Here is a 20,805-nt window from a genome sequence, read left to right as displayed (position 1 = left end):
TTCTTTGTGCATTTTAACCATGGACCACACAGCAGTACCACTTTCACAAATAAACTGCACATGCCAACAGTGGCAATAGCCCAAGTATGTAAATGATGAAGCGAACTAGTTCTCTTCTTTTACTTATATGCAGTATACATAAATAAAGCAGTCTCCTTCATGTCCAATAAATTAAAGCCAGTATTTTCCTTAAATGGAAACATACTGTACAAATGAAAGATGCAGCAGACACAAAGAAAAAGCTGTCTTTTACATTATTTATTAAGTAGGTTTTGGTAACTATAGGCAAGAGTAATATAAACCATTAGCACTTGGTTCACCATTTTAGGGACTCTTACCACAACCATAACAGCAGGACACATGCAGAAACAGGAATATTTTTTCAACCAGTCAATCCTTGGCATCTTTGCACAATCACTCAAGAAAATGACAAATTAGGTGATTTAATATAAAATAATTTAAGAAGCAGCCCTCAAGGAATCAGCATATGAACCACTCTATGAACAAAAGTAATTATTTCAGAACTGTCTAAATAGAAAAAAAGCAATTACATATCTAAGCCAAGACATCAAGTCATTTAGCTCCCAAAGCCAAGCTTTTAATTTCAAGATTATAGGAGAGAGATCAGTTTGTTAAGCATCTGAGCATTACAATACCTGGTTCAGAGAATGTGTCACTAATATCATCATCCTTGTCATCTTCATAATCCTCTTCCTCTTCTTCCTCCTCCTCATTTTCAGAAAGTTCATGCTCACTACCAAATCCTTCATCATGGTCCTCATCATCAACATCCTCTTCATCCTCCTCCTCTTCTTCAGGACTGCATTTGGTTGGCTGTTCACCCAAGTTGTCAGAGACAAAAAGGGAGTAATTGTGCTCTTCTTTTTTCTGGGATGAATCTGAGACTGATGTGCTGGCAGAAAGGCTGCTACTCTCTCCCGCTGCAATTGATCCAGGACCCTCCTGGGGCAAGGGACTGAGTAATAGTTCTTGGGTTTCTTTAAAAGGCAAAGCCGGCGTGGCATGACCCTGCAGAGGCTCCATCCCTTTTTTCTCTGGTCTCTTTGCTACGGCCCCACAGTAGCAGGTGTTCTCCTTTGCTGCATCTGTGTGAATCTGGCTCAACAAGGGTCGGCTCTGCTGCACTGGGTTGATCTTTACCTTTGCCTTTTTTACATAGTCCTTACATTCAACATGAAAGTTCACCTTTTCATTATGACACATGTTGGTCTTCATCATGATTTGTGTGCTTGAAGTGGGTTTACTTGCTTTTTGGACACAGTCTGACAAAGGGACCTCAGCCTGAAGAGTCTTAGAAGAACACACAGGGGCAGCTGCTCTGCTCGTGATCTTTTTACCAGGGAATGAAGAGGGCAAGGGATTTTGTTTGACACTGAAAAGTGAATCAGGGTAATAAAGGGAATCAGAAACAGACTGAGAGTCCTCACTATTAAGCTGAGCCAAAGTGGGAGTTTTACTTATGACTTCTTCATCTTGGTAAGGACTAGAAAAATCATCGAGACCCAGGTAATCCACTTCTTTTGTTCCCCAGATGTCACAGCTGGTTAGCTTGGTGTACTTTGTTAAGTCTTCACAGTATGTGTCCCACTGTTCCCAGTTTGAGGTTAAAGTACCCTCACTATCCAGGACATCTGTGAAAGACTCCAAATTTTCAATGTCTTTGCAGTCCTCCAAAGAAAGGAAGTTGTCTCTAGGATTCTGTTGGTAGTTCATCTCTCTATCCTGAGAAAGGTTAAAAAAAAAAAAAATCACATACCACATTAGAAAAGAAATATTCACCTTCATCCTCACTTCCATTGATCAAGAGCTCTTAAGCTTTATTATTAAACACTCTGCCTTAAAAAAGTTTACATTCCCAATTTTTTACTTAGACGGACTTGAGGATTGCCTTAGATACAAGCTTCAGTTATAAAGCATACAATGAAGGCCTACCTTCATCACAGAAGAATCTGTCTTCTTAAGTGAGAACTTACAGGTGAAAAGAGCAATCCAAAATGAGTTGGAACTCAGCCACAAAAGGATGAGATCTTTTGTAAGACCTTGTAACAACTTTTAGGTATGGGTCATAAAATATTCCTCATGAATAGAGATTGAATTAAAATGTCAATTAGGTTATGTATGCAGTCACGATTTTCAATTTTAATTCTTTTGAACGCATTTAAGCTCTCATGAACTAACATGAACGCCTGCTCACCATACATTATTTATGTTAAAAAGAGTAAGTTATAGAATACCTAGCATATATTTATATATTCATTAAAAAATTCTGCTAGTAGTTACCCTTGGTAAAAAGATTTGAAGAGGGAAACTCAGGAAGGCAATGAGGAAGTTTTCAATTTTGTAGTTTATTTTTTTTTCTATTTTGATTTTTGTATTTGTTTGGGCTTTTTATTTTGTTTGTACTTGTGCATGTGCATGTCATTGTAGTATAGCTTACATGCTATAAAACTCAGACAATTCAATGATTTTTCATAAATTAACAAATATTTGTTCTTTAGTTTTCCAGTTATTATACTTCTGTGTTGCTTAAGTTGTATATAATTAAAAAATTTTAAATCTTTTCTTAGGAATCTTAATGTCTACTGACCTCAAGAATAAATAAGTATATTCAGATATTGCTTGGAATCCCTACTTCTGTCTCTGTGTCATACATCGTGCTTAATGTTATCATTTCCAAATTTTCCAGCTTAAATCCATTAGCAGTTAAGATTTTTTGAAAAGAGAACTTCACATACTCATCATTAAAAAATAGACTTAAAAATGCTTAACCTTTCTTCTTACAGTCTTCAGTGCATTCATACATCCTTCTAAAATTACTAAACTGGCAATCACAAGACTCAAATTTGGCCTTTTCAGGCATTTAAAAATAAAATTCTACTACACCATGTACCCCAATTAATGCAGAATACAAGAAAACGTTACTTACCAGTTCATACATGAAATCTGGATCTGAACTGTTTGCTAAGAGATCTGTGCTCATCAGAGTCTGTTCTGAAAAGGTGTGGCTTCGAAAGGCATCCCCAAAAGGCGGATCCATTCCGCTTACACTAGGCTATAACAGAGTGGTTTTAATTTTAGAAAGTTAAAGACCCCCTCAAGAACAAAACCTCACTCTCACCCTTCCTAAAATGTTATATTCAGAAAACAAGTCTGTGTTTTTTCAACTGTTTAGTACATTTAAGAGATTTAATAGCATTCAACTGTGTGCTAAGATGTGTTAAGATAAAGAAATAGAGTGGCAATTGTTCATAATACCTAACTTCTAAAAAACCAAAGCTTATTTAGCCAACAGTCAGGGTACAGTACCTAATGAGCACTTGTATTTAGCTACACAGAATTTCTTCAAATCCATCTCTAACAACAAACACTCTCTATTCTAACTTCCAGAAATGGAGGATGCCCTGCCATTTCCTCGGACTTGCAGAGGTAGCAAGTCAGTCTTGCTCTGTAGTCCTGAGTTCAACATCTTATCTCCCAAAACAAGCTAGAAGACACTGGGCATCTGTAGAGTTCAACAGAAGACTCTAGAAAGGTGACGGGAGTGGGATCAACAAAATATCCAAAACTCTTTTGGGCCAGAATGGTGATTTGAGCATGAGCATGGTAGTCTTAATCCTGATCCCTATAAAGGGTGAAATTCATTTTATAACAAACAATGGGAAAAAAGACTTCAACACCCTGAGATAATGTTCCCTCTTGTTTACTCTCCATTGCTCTTTCCTTTCAACATCTACACAAATCATTCTGGAGTAGAGACAGTGGGTCTTAAGTGGAACAAACAAGTGAAAGCCCTCACTGTGAAATCCAAATGTCTAAAGGAAGACAATGAAAAAGAACAACTTCCTCTTTGCCTTTTTGGCCTTCCTCAAGTTTCTGCTTTAACTTAAAAATTATTAGTCTATTTGCTTGTATTTCCCTATTATATAATCTTCTACCTACCACAGACTGCCTTTTCACATACTTTCTCATGATGCTTTTCTTCAATGGCACTTCCCACTCCATTCTTTTCTTTCCCTTATTTTCCCCATTCTCATCAGGCTGCAAGATCTTTCTTCCTAAAAAATTTTAGCCTGAGAAAACAGGGCTTTATGTTTCTGAATTCAAGTATTTAATAAATAGCAAATTATACCTTGAACAGGAAAAAAATCTAACTGGTATATGCAGGCCACTTACCGCAGAGATAGGGATAGACATAGATCACTGGTCTTTTTAATACTAGCTAGCAAATCCCCTTTCTTTGCCTCCACTGTCTGCCTCTGAGTCACCACACAGTCCAGCAAGTTGATTTCCGGTGCTTGAGCAATAGCTCTGCCTGACCCCATATATAGCCACCTGTGCCCTCTCATTATTTCTCAGTTTCTCCTCAGCACTGCACAAGAGAGGGGAGGGGAAAAGCTAACCACTGGAAGGTGGAATAAACAGGTTTCATTTACTGTTGCAAGGACCCCTTAAACCAAAAGTATCAATTCAAAGTAGTTACATAACATAGATATAATTATATAAATAGATATAACCTATATATAATCATTCTTAGGTTCTGTGAGAGACAGAGAGAGAGAGAGAGAGAGAGAGAGAGAGAGAGAGAGAGTGTGTGTGTGTGTGTGTGTGAGAGAGAGAGAGAGAGAGAGAGAGAGAGAGAGAGACTGGAGTCCCTCACCATTTCCTCTTAATTACTTAACAGGCATAAATGGAAGGAAGCAGTGGGGAAATAGGAAGAAGACAGAAGAATGGAAATGGGATTTCTGTGAATTTTCAAGGGAGTTGGTTTAGCCCCCATAAAACTAGCAGATCTGTCCACCTATGACTAACTTTCCATTCACCGTTTCCCCTATATCAAGCTCATTGAACTTCAAAACTGTATGTAGCAAAGAAGAAAATACAAACAATGAAAAAAGGACATGTACTTAAAACTAGCTGAGATGAGAAGTAAAACATTTTAAAGAGCATATCAAGTTGTGTTAAAATTCAGAGAACTTACAGAACAAATAGTGACTTTCTGCAGTGGGAAAATAGAAAACTTTACACCTACTCTGCTTAATTTACCTGAGGCATTTCCAAGCCCAGATCCTGTGAGTCTGATTCCAAACTTCTTTTTATTCTTGTCTGTAAAGTCCTTTCCAGCTTTACTTTTAATTTCAAGATCAAAGATGATTTTCACAATAAATGGCAGGTTTTCCCAATATAACTTCAATTCAACTGCTTGGATCTCTGCTGTTTTTTTTTGTTTGTTTGTTTGTTTGTTTTTAACAATTCTGTGCAAATCTGTCAAACAACAACACAAAGTAACTTCACTGCACTCCATGAAAAACAAGTTGACCTTTCAAAAACATATTAACAAAGAACACTTTATTATTTTTTTTTGTGGTCCTAGTCCTATTTTATTTTTAATTTTTTTATTTTTTTTAATTTAAATATTTTATTTTATATAATTCTTACATCTTTTTTCATCTTTGCACAATGTATGCATTTTCATTTTGGTTATATTCCCCATAAAATTGCACCCCCACCCCTTATTTTGACTGTAGTCCTTCCTTTCCCTGCCCTCCCCGCACCCCCTCCCCTCGACCAGTGTGTCTCTGATTTACAGTGAAATTTAAACATATTTGCTATATTAAATAAAATCATATTCCTAATGGCATATGCAACATTATTCTTTGAGTCACAAGTGAAAACTGTCACTGAAATAATTAGTCCAGTAGGTTTTTAACATCTGCATGGGAGAAATAAGGAGGACTACTTGGTAGAGCAGTTTCAGGGTTAAATTAAACAATGACTGGAAATCACCTGGCACTGGGTCTTAATCTAAATGTTAGTTTCCTTTTCCCTCCTGTATGATGGCCTTAAAGCAAAACTAAACTGCTATACCCACTTCATCTTCTTTCCGTAGATAAGTGGTACTAAAGTGTGACACTGGGACTAGCAACATCAGCATCACATCAACCTGGAAATTTGCTAGAAATGCAAAATTGTGAACCGCAGAGGTACTAACAGAGATAGTCCGGCAGTGAGACCCAGTAATGTATTTTAACAAGTCCTCCAATGAGTTGGAGCCACTCTAAAATTTGATAACCCCTGTCCTATACTGAATGTCTTGCTCTTGTTCAGTCTAAATGCAGTATTGCTTTTTAGTTTGATGTAAAGAGTCGGTTTAAGCTTAGTTGCCCTCTGTAGTTAACAAATTCTCTGGGCTAGAGGAGTACTTTACTATAATTTCAAAGACCTCTTTTAAAGTCTTTGCTGGACATATAAGAGATGGTCATAAGGGACTCAACAGTTGTTCTACTTACTTAGAATAGTAAATTGACTACCTTTTGTATTTTTTGTACCTTTTGTATTTCCTGATCTTTGCTGGGTTCTCGCCTCTGCTGAGTTGTCCTTCCTAACTTGTAGTCTAGCCTAGAAAACACTATCAAGTGCTTAATCTGGGTCTACAAACAGAATAAATTCTACATCTTAATCCAGTGCTATAGTGTTGATTCGGGTGATTCCTGCTCCAGCCAAAGGTCATTTCTGGCCCAGTTTCTTCTTATGGGGCCTCATGCCTTGGTCTTACTGCTGATAGGCAGTTCAATCCTAACTCTTCCCAAGTCCCATGAAAAACATGGTCAGTCCCCTTTTCCAGACCGATTACTTAGACTCTCAATTAGGCAAATAATTCAAATCACGCATTCCACAAAATAGACGAGTGTAATTCTGACATACAACCTGGATCTGGGAGAAAAATGTGACTTTCTACCTGAAATTTACCTTATCTGCAATAGGACTGAAGATTCAAAAAGAGACAGAGTTCTATTCAACATGAATTTACTGTCATCTACTGAAGACACCATCTACCAACCACTTGGTATACCAGGGAAAAAAGAACCAAAAAGTGGGCCAAGTTCTAGTTGCAGTTCTTTCTTGCAAACTATACAACACTGCGTAAATCAATTTTTCTAGGTCTCATTTTTCCCAACTCTAGAAGAGAGCAATGCTACTCTATCCTGGCTACCAAATTTTCTAATCCATAAATCTTCCATACAAATACAAGTATTTATCTAAAATTGTATTTCAACCCTTGGCACCAAAACTAACTTTATTAGCCCATCTAGTTTGAAAAATACGTACATACTTGTTGGGAGACAAAAACCTGGGTTCCAGTTTTGGTCCCATAATTAAAACTAAACAGCCTTGTGAATTAGAGCATTAGTTACTTAAATTTATGCCTGAGCTCCCAGATTGGAGGAATTACAATTATTCTCCCTAAACTATAGGGATGTTGTAATAATTGAATGAGACACAAAATTAGGTTGTAGCAATAAATCTTTTTTTTTTTTTAAAGATTTATTTATTTATTTATTTATTTATTTATTTATTTATTTATTTATTTATACAAGCACTGGGTACAGCCAGAAGCGCGGGTGGGTGAGAGAATTCACCAGAGCCAGAGCAGGGAGCAGAGCAGGCAGAAGGACCGAAGCACACTGCTGAGGGGAGCAGCGGGCGGCAGGAGAGGCCTGAGCGCCATGTGGGACCCTCCTCCAGTGGCCGGGGAGCAGCCGGGGATAGAACCGGCGCCGCAGAGGCCGCGGGCAGCTTCCCAACCCAGCACTCAACCACTGCGCCACCGGGGAGGCTCTGTAGCAATAAATCTTAAGGGTGATTATTATCAATATGTCTATTTGCCAATGCTTTCTTTTATCACACAGCTACTTTAGCTCAAAACTCTGCCAGATGTTGGCAGCGAGGCTAAATGTTTTAAAGACACCAGTTCTCAGAGAAAGTATCCACCATGTGAAAAGCTGAGCTCATTCACCTGAGATAGTTAAAGGTCCTTAGTTGCTTCTCCTACTTCTCAGGTAACTGCAAATAGGATGGAGGGGAGGGCAATTCTACCCCCATGCAATAGGACCTCTTTTCACTTATAAACTGTCCTAGTCTCTAAAGTTAATACCCAAATTCACAACAAACTATCCTCATTCCCAATGTTCTACACCCATTTTCTAGAAGTCCTTGGTACCGTTCCAAACATTTATTGTTAAACAGCCACGGAAAATAAAATTCCCCATCCAAAAGTGGAAAGAAAAAAAGAATAAAGGCTTCAACAGCAATTACCACTACCTGGAATTTTCCACAATGATACACTACTCCCAAACTGTATCTTATAGCAGGGAGCAATACACAAAGGGTACATTAATACTTCAATGGCCCAGGAACACTGAGGAAGAACTTGCTTTTCAGAATGTCTTCACACTTCTTTCAGTTTAAGATTATCCATATTTTACCCAAAGCTTTGATAAAAAGTAGACCACGTATGGTCTAGTTTCCCAATCTGTGACCTAAGAAATATGCGTTCAAATTAATGTTACATGGTTAAGGGTTATGAGCTGGGAAAACACCACATTAAACAAAACTATTACACTGCCGTTATGGTGGGGCTTCTTGGAAACAAAGTGCTGCATGCTGATGAGTGTTTATAAATCACCAACAGGTCAACAAAGTATCATTTCCCAAACTTATTTGATCATAAAATCTCCCAACCTCCCCTCAAGCTGACCTCAGGACTAGTGTTTCTCCGCAAAGGACAAAACAAAACTCAAAAAAACAGGGGAAAGGCTAAATTAATTCCCCTTTTACTTTCTTTTACTCAGAAAGCTCACTTACAAGTTCCCAATATAATTTTGTGAGTTTTTCAAGGGAGAGAAGATTGTGGTTCATCAGATATAATATTTATCCATAGATTTTCTGTACCTGGGCTTATTAAAAAATATTCAACAACTTCTCCTAAGACCAGAAAACTACTCTAGTGAAAGAACCACCTCTCTGAAGCAATGAGAAGGAGTAAATAATATGTGTGAGCAGTAGTGAGTCACCCAAAGACAGTCACAGGCTTAAGCTCTTCCACCAGGTACTAACCTAGCTGTTTAGGGTTCTCTATTTGAAGCTATATTGAGGCTTACTGTGTATATAAGACAAAGCTAAAGGTAGAGTAAGATGATAGGAAAGGTTAAAGGGCTACTTACAAAAACTCATCCCTCAGATAGTTCAAATCACAAATCCAAACCTAAAGCCAAACCCAACAGTTTCCAAGTGTGCCCCAGGCAGCTCACAGGTATCCAAGAGCTCCTAATTGTGCCAGTTCTAAACCTGAGTATTTCAGCTGATCCTTGAGAGTCCATGTATAAAGAAAAGTTGACATAAAAAAACCTTCTTGGGCCTCATCACTATGAAGTCATCTGTAGTCATCGCAGCATGAGTTCAATCCCTGGCCAGGGAGCTAACGCATGTGGCACAGCAGACCTCTTCTGTCTCACGGGCTGCTGCCCCCAGCAGTGTATTTCAGTCAAACTACCTGTACTGTTCCCCACTCTATCTCTGGTGAATCCTCTCACTACCACCCCCACCCCGCACCTCTGGCCTGTACCCCAGTTCTTGTATGCATAATATATCCTTTCTTTGAAAAAACCTTCTTTATAGATGAAAAGGTGTTATGAGTATGCAGATACCATATATGACTGCCAGAATCCCTGCAGCTCCCTTATCATTTGCCACTGGCTTAGGCCACTGTTCCCTGTAACTTGAGGGAACTGGGTTCTCATAATGCTAACTAGCACTTCTGAGTCATCCAACATTCATCAGAATAAATGTCAATATATTTTTGACACACCCATTAGGATGGCTATAATGCAAAAAATGGAAAGTAGGGCTTCCCCGGTGGTGCAGCGGTTGAACGCTGGGTTGCGAAGCTGCCCGCAGCCTCTGCAGCGCCGGTTCCATCCCTGGCTGGCTGGGGAGGGTCCCACATGGCGCGCAGACCTCTCCTGCCGCCCGCTGCTCCCCTCAGCAGTGTACTTCGGTCCTTCTGCCTGCTCTGCTCCCCCCTTCGGCTCTGGTGAATTCTCTCACCCTCCCGCACTTCTGACTGTACCCAGTGCTTGTATGTATAAACAAACAAACAAACAAATAAATAAATATTTAAAAAAAAAAAAAAGGAAAGTGGGCCTCCCAGTTGGCGCAGCGGTTGAGCGCTGGGTTGCGAAGCTGCCCGCAGCCTCTGCAGTGCTGGTTCGATCCCCGGCTGCTCCCCGGCCACCAGAGGAGGGTCCCACATGGCGCGCAGACCTCTCCTGCAGCCCGCTGCTCCCCTCAGCAGTGTACTTCGGTCCTTCTGCCTGCTCTGCTCCCCGCTCTGGCTCTGGTGAATTCTCTCACCCTCCCGCGCTTCTGACTGTACCCAGTGCTTGAATAAATAAATAAAATAAAAATAAATCTTAAAAAAAATAAAAAAAAAAGGAAAGTAACAAGTGTTGGTGAGGACATGGAAAAACAGAACCCTTGCAAGCTGCTGGTGAGAAACTATACAAATGGAAAACAGTTTAGCAGTTTCTCTAAAAGTTAAACACTGAATTACTATAGGATCCAGCAATTCCATTTCTGGATATATAGTCAAAAGAAGTGAAAGCAGGGGCTCAAATAGATAACTTTACACCTATTCATAGCAGTATTATTCACAATAGCCAAGAAGTGGGGAAAACTCTAGTGACCCTCAACAGATGAATGGATAAACAAATTGTGGTGTATACACACACACACACACACACACACACACACACAATAGAACATTACTCAGCCTTAAAAAGGAATGAAATTCTGACAGGCTACTATACAGGTGAGCTTTGAGAACATTATGCAAATGAAATCAACCAGACACAAAAAGACAAAAATTATATGATTCCAACTTAATATGAGGTATCAAAATAAGCAAATTTGCCAAGACAGAAAATAGAATAGAGTTTACCAGCAACAGGAGAGTTGTTTAAGGGTACAGAATTTCTGTTTGGGGTAATGAAAATGTTCCGCGAGAGTTACAACAGACTGCCAGTGTACTTTCTGCCATTGAACTGTATACTTAAAATAGGTTTAAAACAGCAAAACTCATTTATTTTATCACAATGCAAAAATCTAAATGATTTTTTGGAAGAAATAAATACACACACACTTATACTATCAAATACTCCACATATCATGGTTTATTTTGATTTTTCTTACTCTTTGCTGGGTCATGCTCATCATTTGTTTCACATGGACAGAGTTCTTGGTTTTTCTCTCTCTCTCATAGTTAGACTGTACCCAGTCCACAATTCTAGGAAGTGTTTACTCTCCTGACCCCTAATTTAAATACATCATTTATCCTAAAACTAAATCCCCAAGTAAAGTTGAAAGAAAGGGAAAAGATGGGGAGGGGGGTGTGAAATAAATGGAAAGAAGAAGGAAGGACCACTGACTTGGTTATTTATAAGTTTATACAATGTAAATACCCCATGGGATTCCCTTGTGTGGCAAGACAAACTATTAATCAGGTTAACCAAGTTCTTTAGCAGACCAGGACCCACCTGCTACACATTTCATCCATCCTGATAGACTTCTATGTCTCACTCAACGATTTCCCTCCTTTCAAAAACTATTCCACAAGTGTTGAACAAGAGTCCTTCAGATGTGTACTAAGTCAAGCCACTACCTGTTTCATGGTGCAGCAAAAATCAGAGGTGCCCAAATCTCCAACTCATTGAGGAAGCAGAACCCGCCTGTGCAAGGGACACATTGGGAATGGTGGGAGCCACATTCTCCCTTCATTATACAATATAAATCCTGTGAACACAAGTGCAGGTAAATACAACTATACTCTTCAGTTATCTACAAATGCAGGTAAATACTACACTCTTCAGTCAGTTCTCTAGACTCCAAAATTTAGGAAACAGGCAAGTAAACTTGAAACTACTGAGTGTATCCTATTTATAATGGTTCCACTCAGGATCTCTTCACTTTACAATGGTAAGAAAGCAAAATGCATTCAGTAGAAAATGTACTTCCACTTTTGAATTAGAATGTTTTATTTATCACTTTTAGTATAGCATTAGTAAGTTATATGAGCTATTTAGCACTTTATTACACATAAGGTCCAGGGCTTCCCTGGTGGCACAAGGGGTTAAGTCTCATCACTTATGAAGCTATTCACAGCCACAGCAGCATGAATTGATCACCAATCAGGGAGCTAACCCACATGGCGCAGCAGACCTCTCCTGTCTTCGTCCGCTGCTCCCCCAGTGTATTTCAGTCAATCTGCCTGTTTTCCTCCCCACTCTATCTCTAGTGAATCCTCTCAACCCCCGCACCTCTGGCCTTAACCCCCAGCTCTTGTACCCATAAGTAAATAAATCTTTAGATGAGGTTCATGTCAGAAGATTCTGCAGGATAGTGGGGATGTTCTGAGCATGTTTAAGGTAGGCTAAGCTAGGCTATGATGTTTGGTAGGTTAAGTGTATTCAATGAATTTTTTTACTTAAAATATTTTCAACTAGGAAGATCAGTGGATGGTTTACGTCAGGAATTATAGCAAAAGACCCTCACTGTTCTCCATATCCAGCTGCTGCTTATCTGTAGGAGGTAAAATAGAGAAAAGAGGAGAGTAAGGAGGGAAATGACCTATCTTTTCCCACAGATTGAGCGAGAAAAGAATCTTTTCCTAGAAAGCAGTGCTTTTCTTACCATGACCTTATAGAGAGATGGAATTCTTCCTCCACACTACTTTGTGAACTCTTTATCTCTGGGTCAATCTAGTCTCCTTTCATCCTCATATTCAGAGTTTTAAAAATTAGGTTTGCCCAAAGAGAAACCCCACCGACTGGGAGAACATTTTTGCACACAACACTAACGATAAAGGACTGATCACAAAAATCTACAAAGAGCTGATGAGACTCAACAAAAACAAAGTAAATAATCCAGTCGAAAAATGGGCAGAAGAGCTAAAAAGAAACTTCTCTGAAGAAGAAATGCAAATGGCCAACAGGCATATGAAAAAATGTTCAACATCACTTGTAATCAGGGAAATGCAAATCAAAACTACCATGAGATACCATCTCACACCAGTGAGAATGGCACATATTAAAAAAACTAGCAACAACAAATGTTGGTGACGTTGTGGAGAAAAAGGAACTCTCCTGCACTGCTGCTGGGAGTGCAAACTGGTCCAACCACTATGGAGAGCTGTGTGGAGATTTCTGGACCTACTAAACATAGAGCTTCCATATGATCCAGCAATTCCACTCCTAGTTATTTACCCAAATGACACAGAAACATTAATTCCAAAGGGCACCTGCATGCCTATGTTTATAGCAGCATTATTTACAATAGCTAAACTATGGAAACAACCCAAATGCCCAAAAATAGATGACTGGATCAAGAAGATGTGGTACATATACACAATGGAGTATTACTCAGCAATCAAAAAAGATAAACACATGCAGTTTGCAGCAACATGGATGGAGCTAGAAGGGATCATACTCAGTGAAATAAGCCAGAAAGAAAAAGAAAAATATGGGATGGTCTCACTCATAGCAGGAATTTAGAAAACCTAAATAAGGGACCAGGAAAAAGACTAATTATAATAAAGTGAAAATCAAAATCAACAAGCAACTACAAACCAGAGACACAATGAGGAGGGGGGATTAGGGAGGAGCGGGGAAAGGAAGGACTAGGGTCAAAATAAGGGGGGAGGTGCAATTGTATGGGGAATATAACCAAAATGAAAATGCATACATTGTGCAAAGATGAAAAAAGATGTAAGAATTATATAAAATAAAATATTTCAATAAAAAAATAAAAAATACCAAAAAAATTAGGTTTGCCACACATACTTAAAAAAAATTAAAAGCACATTTAAGGAGAATCTTCCTCAAGATTCTCCTAAGAGAACACCATACTAAATCTCAAGTGATATCCCACTGGAATGTAGTCTTGGAGGAGGACACTAAACCTCTCTGGATTTTGTTCTATTTCTTTCCAAAGGCTGCTGTTCAACTTTAATCTTTGGGCTACAAAGACAACATGTGGGAACTGAGTTAAAACCTTTTGGGTACCAATAGAAAATACCATTAAAGCATTTTGGATCAATGTGAGTTGAATGGGAAGGCTGTTTTTTACTTCTGAAAACTGTGAACTACAAGATATTACGAGCTTTTTGCAACCTTCATACCTGTTAATTGAGATGTTCGGAGCACAAGACTAAGAGCAAGAGACAGTTTTAATCAGAACCAAAAACACACTTCTAACCCAGCCACCTTTGACTATACCCTTGAGGTGTAATGACAAAATATTCAATTTATACTTGTGCAGCGGTTCACAGATTACAAAGCACATTATTATACTCTATCATTTGATAAAACATGTTAAAGTATAATTGAAGTATCATTACCATCTTCCAACCTCTGTCAAACCTCTTCCAACCTCTGTCAAACATTTAAAAAAATTTCTACAAGAAATTTGTCCAAGGTCATTTCTGTCTCTCTGCAAACGTATTATTACAGAGACCATTTCTACTCTCAATGCCTCAAGACAATCTCTGGAGGACTCCCAAATCTATATCTTCTGGAGGACTCCCAAATCTAAACATGGGCGTGCAAGTCCTACTGTGTGAGATACAGGTATTTCCATGTTCACTCACATCCTATCACCTCGAACATGGCACGTCCCACCTAAATATTCCCGTTCTGTCGCGAGTACCATTACTCTCAGACATCCTGGCACAGAACACTGGTCTCAGCCTTGACTCTTTCCTCCTCTCCACTTGCTTTGTTAAACATGCCTATTCTTTTTTAATAAAAATATACTGACAACTTACCTTGTACCAAGCATACATGCAGCTAGTTTGACTTTGCTCTTCTCAACCCTGACATGGGCCTCACGATTATACATTTACCATTCCAATATTTGCCCTACAGATCTCCCTGTCTCCGTACTCACTCTCCCTAGTTCTTATACCCCAATAAAAAACTGTATTTTTTCTCCATAAACCATATCATATTAGCATTGTCACAAGTTTTCAGCAACTCCCAAACTTCTCGAGTAATGTTCAAAATACTAAGACACAATTCCATTTTCCAACCCCATCTTCCACTACTCTTCCATAAGTGTAACACTAATACTAGCTTGATCTGACAATTTCCCACAATTCTTAAGGTACCTACAATCCCACTTCACCCTCCTAAGAATATTCAATAGTGAGACACCTTCCATACCTTTGTTTACAACATTTTCTTTCTCCTCCCCAATCCCTTGCTTCCACTAGGACTAAGAATGACCATTATCTCTCACACATCTATTTCAAAAGCAATGCCTGGTTCAGCACAGGCATCCAGACAAAAGATTTGACTGACGAATGGGAAATCCTCTAAGGCCAGAGGACTTTCCAGTAAGGAGTCAGAGGTGTGACGTTCTTTATATACAAAGAGGACGGTACAAAAAAGCAGTCATTTGATATATATTTATTAAGCATCTTTTATGTGCTTGGAAGTATGTTGCAGAAATTTGTTAATTTGAGTCTTGTGTGGCATCATGCAGTAAAAATATTTAAAATTGTACTACTGATTTTCTTTTTAATTTCCAGGAAGAATGAGATTTGAATTTCAGGCAGTTGCAAAGCTCTGAGATTATTCTTGTTAAGGAAGGGGGGGTTGGATGAAAAATTATTTAAATTAACTTAATCCAGACACTGGAATGATACGTTACTCTCTCACTTCTTCCTCTCCTCACACACACGTTGTTTTTTTTTTTTTTTAAAGATTTATTTATTTATACAAGAGCTGGGGTATAGACCAGAGGTGCAGCAGGGTGAGAGGATTCATCAGAGACAGAGCTGGGAGCAGAACAGGCAGATGGACCGAAAACACTGCTGAGGGGAGCAGTGGGCAAAGCAGGGGAGGTCTGCCACACCTTGTGGGTATCTCCCTAGCCAGATGAGGATCGAACCCGCGCTGCAGAGACTATAGACAGCTTCACAGCATGGCCCTCAACCCACTGTGCCATCAGGGAGGCCCACACACATATTGTTAATTAAAACAAATATTTTTATGCAGGTTAAAGATCTGAGTTTCAAAGAATCATTCTGTTTTGTGAGCTTTTCTACAGAAACCTAAAAACAGTACTACTAAGAGCAACAGCACAAAAACAGGCAGTGGTACAGGCAGAATCGACTTGAGTCACAAAGCAAGATTCCAGAGAAATCGCCATCATGGGACATTCTGGACATAGTCTAAAAAGTTCAGTAGTCCTGTAATCAGGGGCCTGGGTGCCCCTTCAAAGCTAAGTGTCTCCTTCCTCCTTACTCAAGTTTGACACTTCTTCAAAAGTAGCATAAATATACTTGACAATTTTCAAATTCTTTCCTATTGTGTGAAATGGGCCATACCGCCAGTAGAGGACTATAGAACAGCTGGTACAGAGGTAATGGGCACAGCGCTACAAAGAGGTTGTGGACACAATTCGACACTAAGAAAAACTGGTATGTTCTATGAGATTCAAATTGGATTCAAGATCAAAGGTTCTGCTTTTTAATTAAATATCCGGCATTTTGGTCCAGGTTCTCACTTGCCTTCATTAATTTGTAAATACAAGAATTCCCCCTTTAATTTGCAGAGCCTTACTTTCCAGGATATTGGGATTCACAATAATATGTAGAGTATCTAGTCCTGGCACAAAACATTCAATACATGGTGGCTATTTTTATTCTCAGCATCCTTCTTTGGTTTAAGATGTTCCTGGGATGTTGCTGCTGTGAAGGTATAAACCCAAATTCAACTCAGACCTTATATTGTCTAAATCCCTTACTTAGAGCAGAAACCCAACTGCCTGGAACTAGGGTGAATAAGAGATAACACCCTAGCTTCCTGCTTTATGAGACTGAATGACAATTATGCTGGTTTAATCAGCAAAAGAATCTTTGAATTCATAAAGTTGCACACTAGTCAGCTCTACACACAATAAACAACTGGTAGTCAGATTACCAGGGGAAAAAAGTTTTTTAGAGAGACTGCAGCTATTGTTCAAACAATTAAGTACAACTTATCTCTTCTTTATATATACATTGTGTATATATATTTATATATAGATACAAAAAATATGGTTTACCACAGATTCTGGATTTAAATAAGATTTATCGTTCTATCCAAACTACACAAATTCTAATAAAACACACATACACAGTTTAATCTATAATGTACTTGTCTCCACAGGGCTAGAGCTAAAAATAAATCAAAAGAGGCAGACTATCTCAACTGTTGGAGAAAGAAGTATAGAATACAACCAGCAACTATCATAGAAGTAAACACAGTAACAGAATTTGCTCCACCCTCCCATCAGGCACCCAGTACTCTTATATCCCTCCAACTAGAGGAAAGAATAAAATTCATTTATACTAGTTTATTAGTTTTTAACTTTGGGAGTTTGGATAATTAGCAGGTATTATTAAGTTATAATGCAAAGGTAACAGGGACCTAACAATTTACGCTACTAGGAATATGTATATTTTAAGAAAAAAGAGAAAGTCCACTTAAAATTTAAAGCAAAGGGCTCAAACTAGACTACAGTCACAATCAATTACTATTTCTGGGTTTTGTTCGGCCCACACATTAGTGTTTTTAAAAAATTACATTTTGGAGTCCCCCATGGTGGCGCAGGGGTTAAAAACAGTGCTATCAAACTATCGCCAGCCACTGCAGTACAAGTTCTATTTTTTTTTTTTTAGTTGTGAATATGAGTATTTATTTAGAATGAGAAAAAATTACCACTAATTACAGGAGCCAAGTTCTATCCCCGGCCGGCCAGGGAGCAACCCATACGGCGCAGCAGACCTCTTCTGCCTCACCCGCTGCTCCCCTCAGCAGTGTGTTTCAGTAGATCTGCCTGTTCTGCTCCCCATTCTCTCTGGTGAATCCTCTCACCCCCTGTACCTGTGGCTTACATGCTGGTTGTTGTATGCATAAATAAATAAAGCTTTAAAAAATAAAAATAAAAAATTACATTTTAACCGTCAGTACTTAAAATGAAATTTTTTGATAAAATTTCTGAATCCTGGCATCAAATGCTACTCTCTTAGGGAAAAAAAATCATCCAGACAACACTGGGTACATATTCCTAGCGAGTTCGTTTGAACTGAACTACCTAAACTGAGTAAAATATTCCCTGTTCCCTAATTTGCTCCAATCTCCCCCCAGTTCCATTTTCAGATGGGAATTGAAATTCAGAGCTACCAAAAAACCTGTTTGAGACTATAGGTAACTCCAGAGCTATCACACTTTAACTATTCTGCAACTCAACCTCCAGATAAAAAGTAATGTTAAAAGAGGTATTTTTAAAAACTGGTACATGAGGGTCCTCCCTGGTGGTGTAAGGGGTTAAGCCCAGCACTATGAAGCTATAGCCTCTGCAGCACGAGTTCCATCCCTGGCCAGCTAGGGAGCTACCCGCATGGTGCAGCAGACCTCTCCTATCTCGCTTGCTGCTCCCCTTAGCAGTTTATTTCAGTCAGTCTGCCTTTTTTGCTCCCCACTCTGCCTCTGGTGAATCCTCTCACCTCCTGCACCTCTGGCCTATACCTCAGCTCTTGCATGCATAAATAAATAGATCTTTAAAAAAAATGGAAGTCTCTTTAAAAAAAAACTGGTACATGAATGTTTATATAGCAGCTTTATTAATAACAACCTAAAATCTGGAAGCAACCCAAATATCCATCAACTGATAAATGGGGAAATGGTGGTATATATATTTACAAGTACTCAAGTGATACTAGAAACATAAATCTCAAAAGCATTTTGTCAAGTAAAAGCAGTGAGACTCAAAAGAGAACACATCTTATATGAGTGCATTTATATGATATCCCAGAAAAGACAAAACTATAGAAAACAAATCACTGGGGTGAAGGGGATCATGAGACAGAAAAGTTCTATGTCATAACTTTAGCAGTGGTTAGATGATTGCATACATATGTCAAAACTAAAAATTGGGTGAATTTTTTATGAAAATTTATACCTCAATAAGACCGATATTTAAAAGTGGAGATTAGAGCCTCCCTGGTAGCCTTGGGATTAAGTCTCAGTGCTATCACCGCAGTGGCATGAGTTTAATCCACAGCAACAGAGCTAATGCACACGGCACAGCAGACCTCTCCTGTTTTGCCTGCTGCTCTCCTTAGCAGTGTATTTCAGTAAATCCACCTATTCTGCTTCCTACTGTGTCTCTGGTGAATCCTCTCACAACCCCCCTCCTGCATTTCTGACCTACACCCCAATTCTTCTACAAATAAATAAATAAATCTTAAAAAAATAAATGAAAGTGCAGTTTAGAAAGTAGAATAAAACTACAGTGTACTATCATCTCTGCTTAGATGAGATCTGAATTGGATCTCCCTCATCAAAGGACAATTTTAAGTTACTGAATAAGTAGCAAACGCAACACTAAGTACTCATATTCTGTACTGCAGCCTATGAAAAGTAGCATCTTTGAATACAAAGGAAAATGCTTCCTATATGGGCATTCATAGTACGGGGAAGTAGTACGTGGATAGGTATCAAAGACAAGTTGATCTCACAAGATTTCCCAACTAAGCATATAGAATCAACTAAGACATATAATACTATTCACACGCAAAATAAGCAGATAGTATGAATTTTTTGTTTGTTTTTAATTCAAGCAAAAGGAAAAAATAAAAAAAGGGAAAAGAAACCCAAATGGAATAAAGGAAGGGATGGAGGCAAGGGACACAATGGAGCGAAGTCAAAGCTACCTTGGCACTGGCAGATTGAGAGAGAGAAGGGAGGTAGTCAGACCTTGATGAGGGAATAGAAGAAAAACTAAAAACTATGGGGACAGGGGGAGAGATCAACCAACCCAAGTCAGAACTACACAGAAATGACTAGTGACCTAACTGTACAGAGCAGACCTAGGAGAATTTAAGGACAAGTGGAAAGCAAAAAAGCTCTTCGGCTCAGTCTCGCAAAAGAATCTCCTCTTCATCTCTGCCCCTCATCCCCCTTAATGGAAACTTCATCTCCAGCCTCACCCCACACACACCTCATACACTTTTATTACCACCTTGAGTGGACCAGAATGCTGCCTTCATTGTTCTTCAAAACCTAGTTTAAATGTCACCCTTTCCAGGCCTCCTGGTGGTACAAGGGATTAAGCACTTCACTATGAAGCTGTCCACAGCCACTGCAGCATAAGCTCAATTCCTGGCCAGGGAGCTACTTACATGGCCCAGCAGACCTCTCCTGTCCCACCCGCTGCTCCCCTCAGCAGTGTATTTCAGTCAAACCACCTGTTCTGCTCCCCAGTCTGTCTCTGATGAATCCTCTCAGCCCCCGCACCTCTGGCCTGTACCCCAGTCCCTGTATGTATAAATAAATAAATCTTTTAAAAAAAATAAATAAGGTCACCCTTTCTGTGAAGCTTCTCCAGCTTTCCCAGGCAGAGTTACTAGGCCTTCTTCAATATTTTCAGAACACTTTGTTCTAAATATTATCATAATGTTGAACTGCAATGTCTGTCTCCTCTAATAGTTTTTCACCTGCAACTCAGGTAGTGGATTCAATAGTAACGACAAAAATCCTTACTAAAAAACAGTTTTGAAAACATAACGAATCCACTTCACCTTGCACAGCACAGCAGGAGGCTGGAAACCTTGCTGTTTTCAAAGATTCTACAATAAACCTGTTCTATAAGAGTATCTCTATCCTCCCCCTAATTCCTTCCCATAAATCAAGGAATAATTTTTTTGTTATATTTTTACAATGCTTTAAATTTCTCAGTAAATGGCAAATATTTAACAGAGAAGGCAAATTCCATCAGGAGTGCTGTATATAGCAGTAAAAGGAGCACCCTGAACTCTGAAAGACAGGACATTAGATGGAAGAAAATTAGGTACAACAGGAGCCTGGAGAAAACTGCACAAGAAATCAGCAAGTTCATGATGCT

At 39.0% G+C, this 20,805-nt stretch overlaps 1 protein-coding gene and 1 long non-coding RNA gene across 5 annotated transcripts in view; one reads left to right on the top strand and one right to left on the bottom strand.

Annotated features, from left to right (window-relative positions):
• The window catches only part of CREBRF (CREB3 regulatory factor), a 51,504-nt gene that overhangs the window by 25,279 nt on the left and 5,420 nt on the right, over positions 1 to 20,805 (bottom strand). For all 4 annotated transcript variants that reach the window (XM_037501348.2, XM_054690832.1, XM_054690830.1 and 1 more), the window contains exons 2-4: positions 5,065 to 5,283; positions 2,948 to 3,073; positions 657 to 1,743 (exon numbers count right to left, since the gene is read on the bottom strand). In XM_037501348.2, the coding sequence (XP_037357245.1) occupies positions 657 to 1,743; positions 2,948 to 3,073; positions 5,065 to 5,073 (1,222 nt within the window). In that variant the 5' untranslated portion in view covers positions 5,074 to 5,283. The remainder of the gene's footprint in view (positions 1 to 656; positions 1,744 to 2,947; positions 3,074 to 5,064; positions 5,284 to 20,805) is intronic.
• Positions 1,284 to 5,136, top strand: LOC129145088 (uncharacterized). The gene is made up of 3 exons (XR_008550141.1): positions 1,284 to 1,527; positions 3,409 to 3,553; positions 4,703 to 5,136. It is a non-coding gene; the product is annotated as an uncharacterized LOC129145088 (long non-coding RNA).

Source organism: Talpa occidentalis, unplaced genomic scaffold (assembly GCF_014898055.3).
Source record: "Talpa occidentalis isolate TD23 unplaced genomic scaffold, MPIMG_talOcc4v2.1 talOcc4.9, whole genome shotgun sequence".
Taxonomy (NCBI): Eukaryota; Metazoa; Chordata; class Mammalia; order Eulipotyphla; family Talpidae; genus Talpa; species Talpa occidentalis.
The sequence above is the reverse complement of the archived record's forward strand: the minus strand, read 5'-3'. Positions and strand labels throughout refer to the sequence as shown.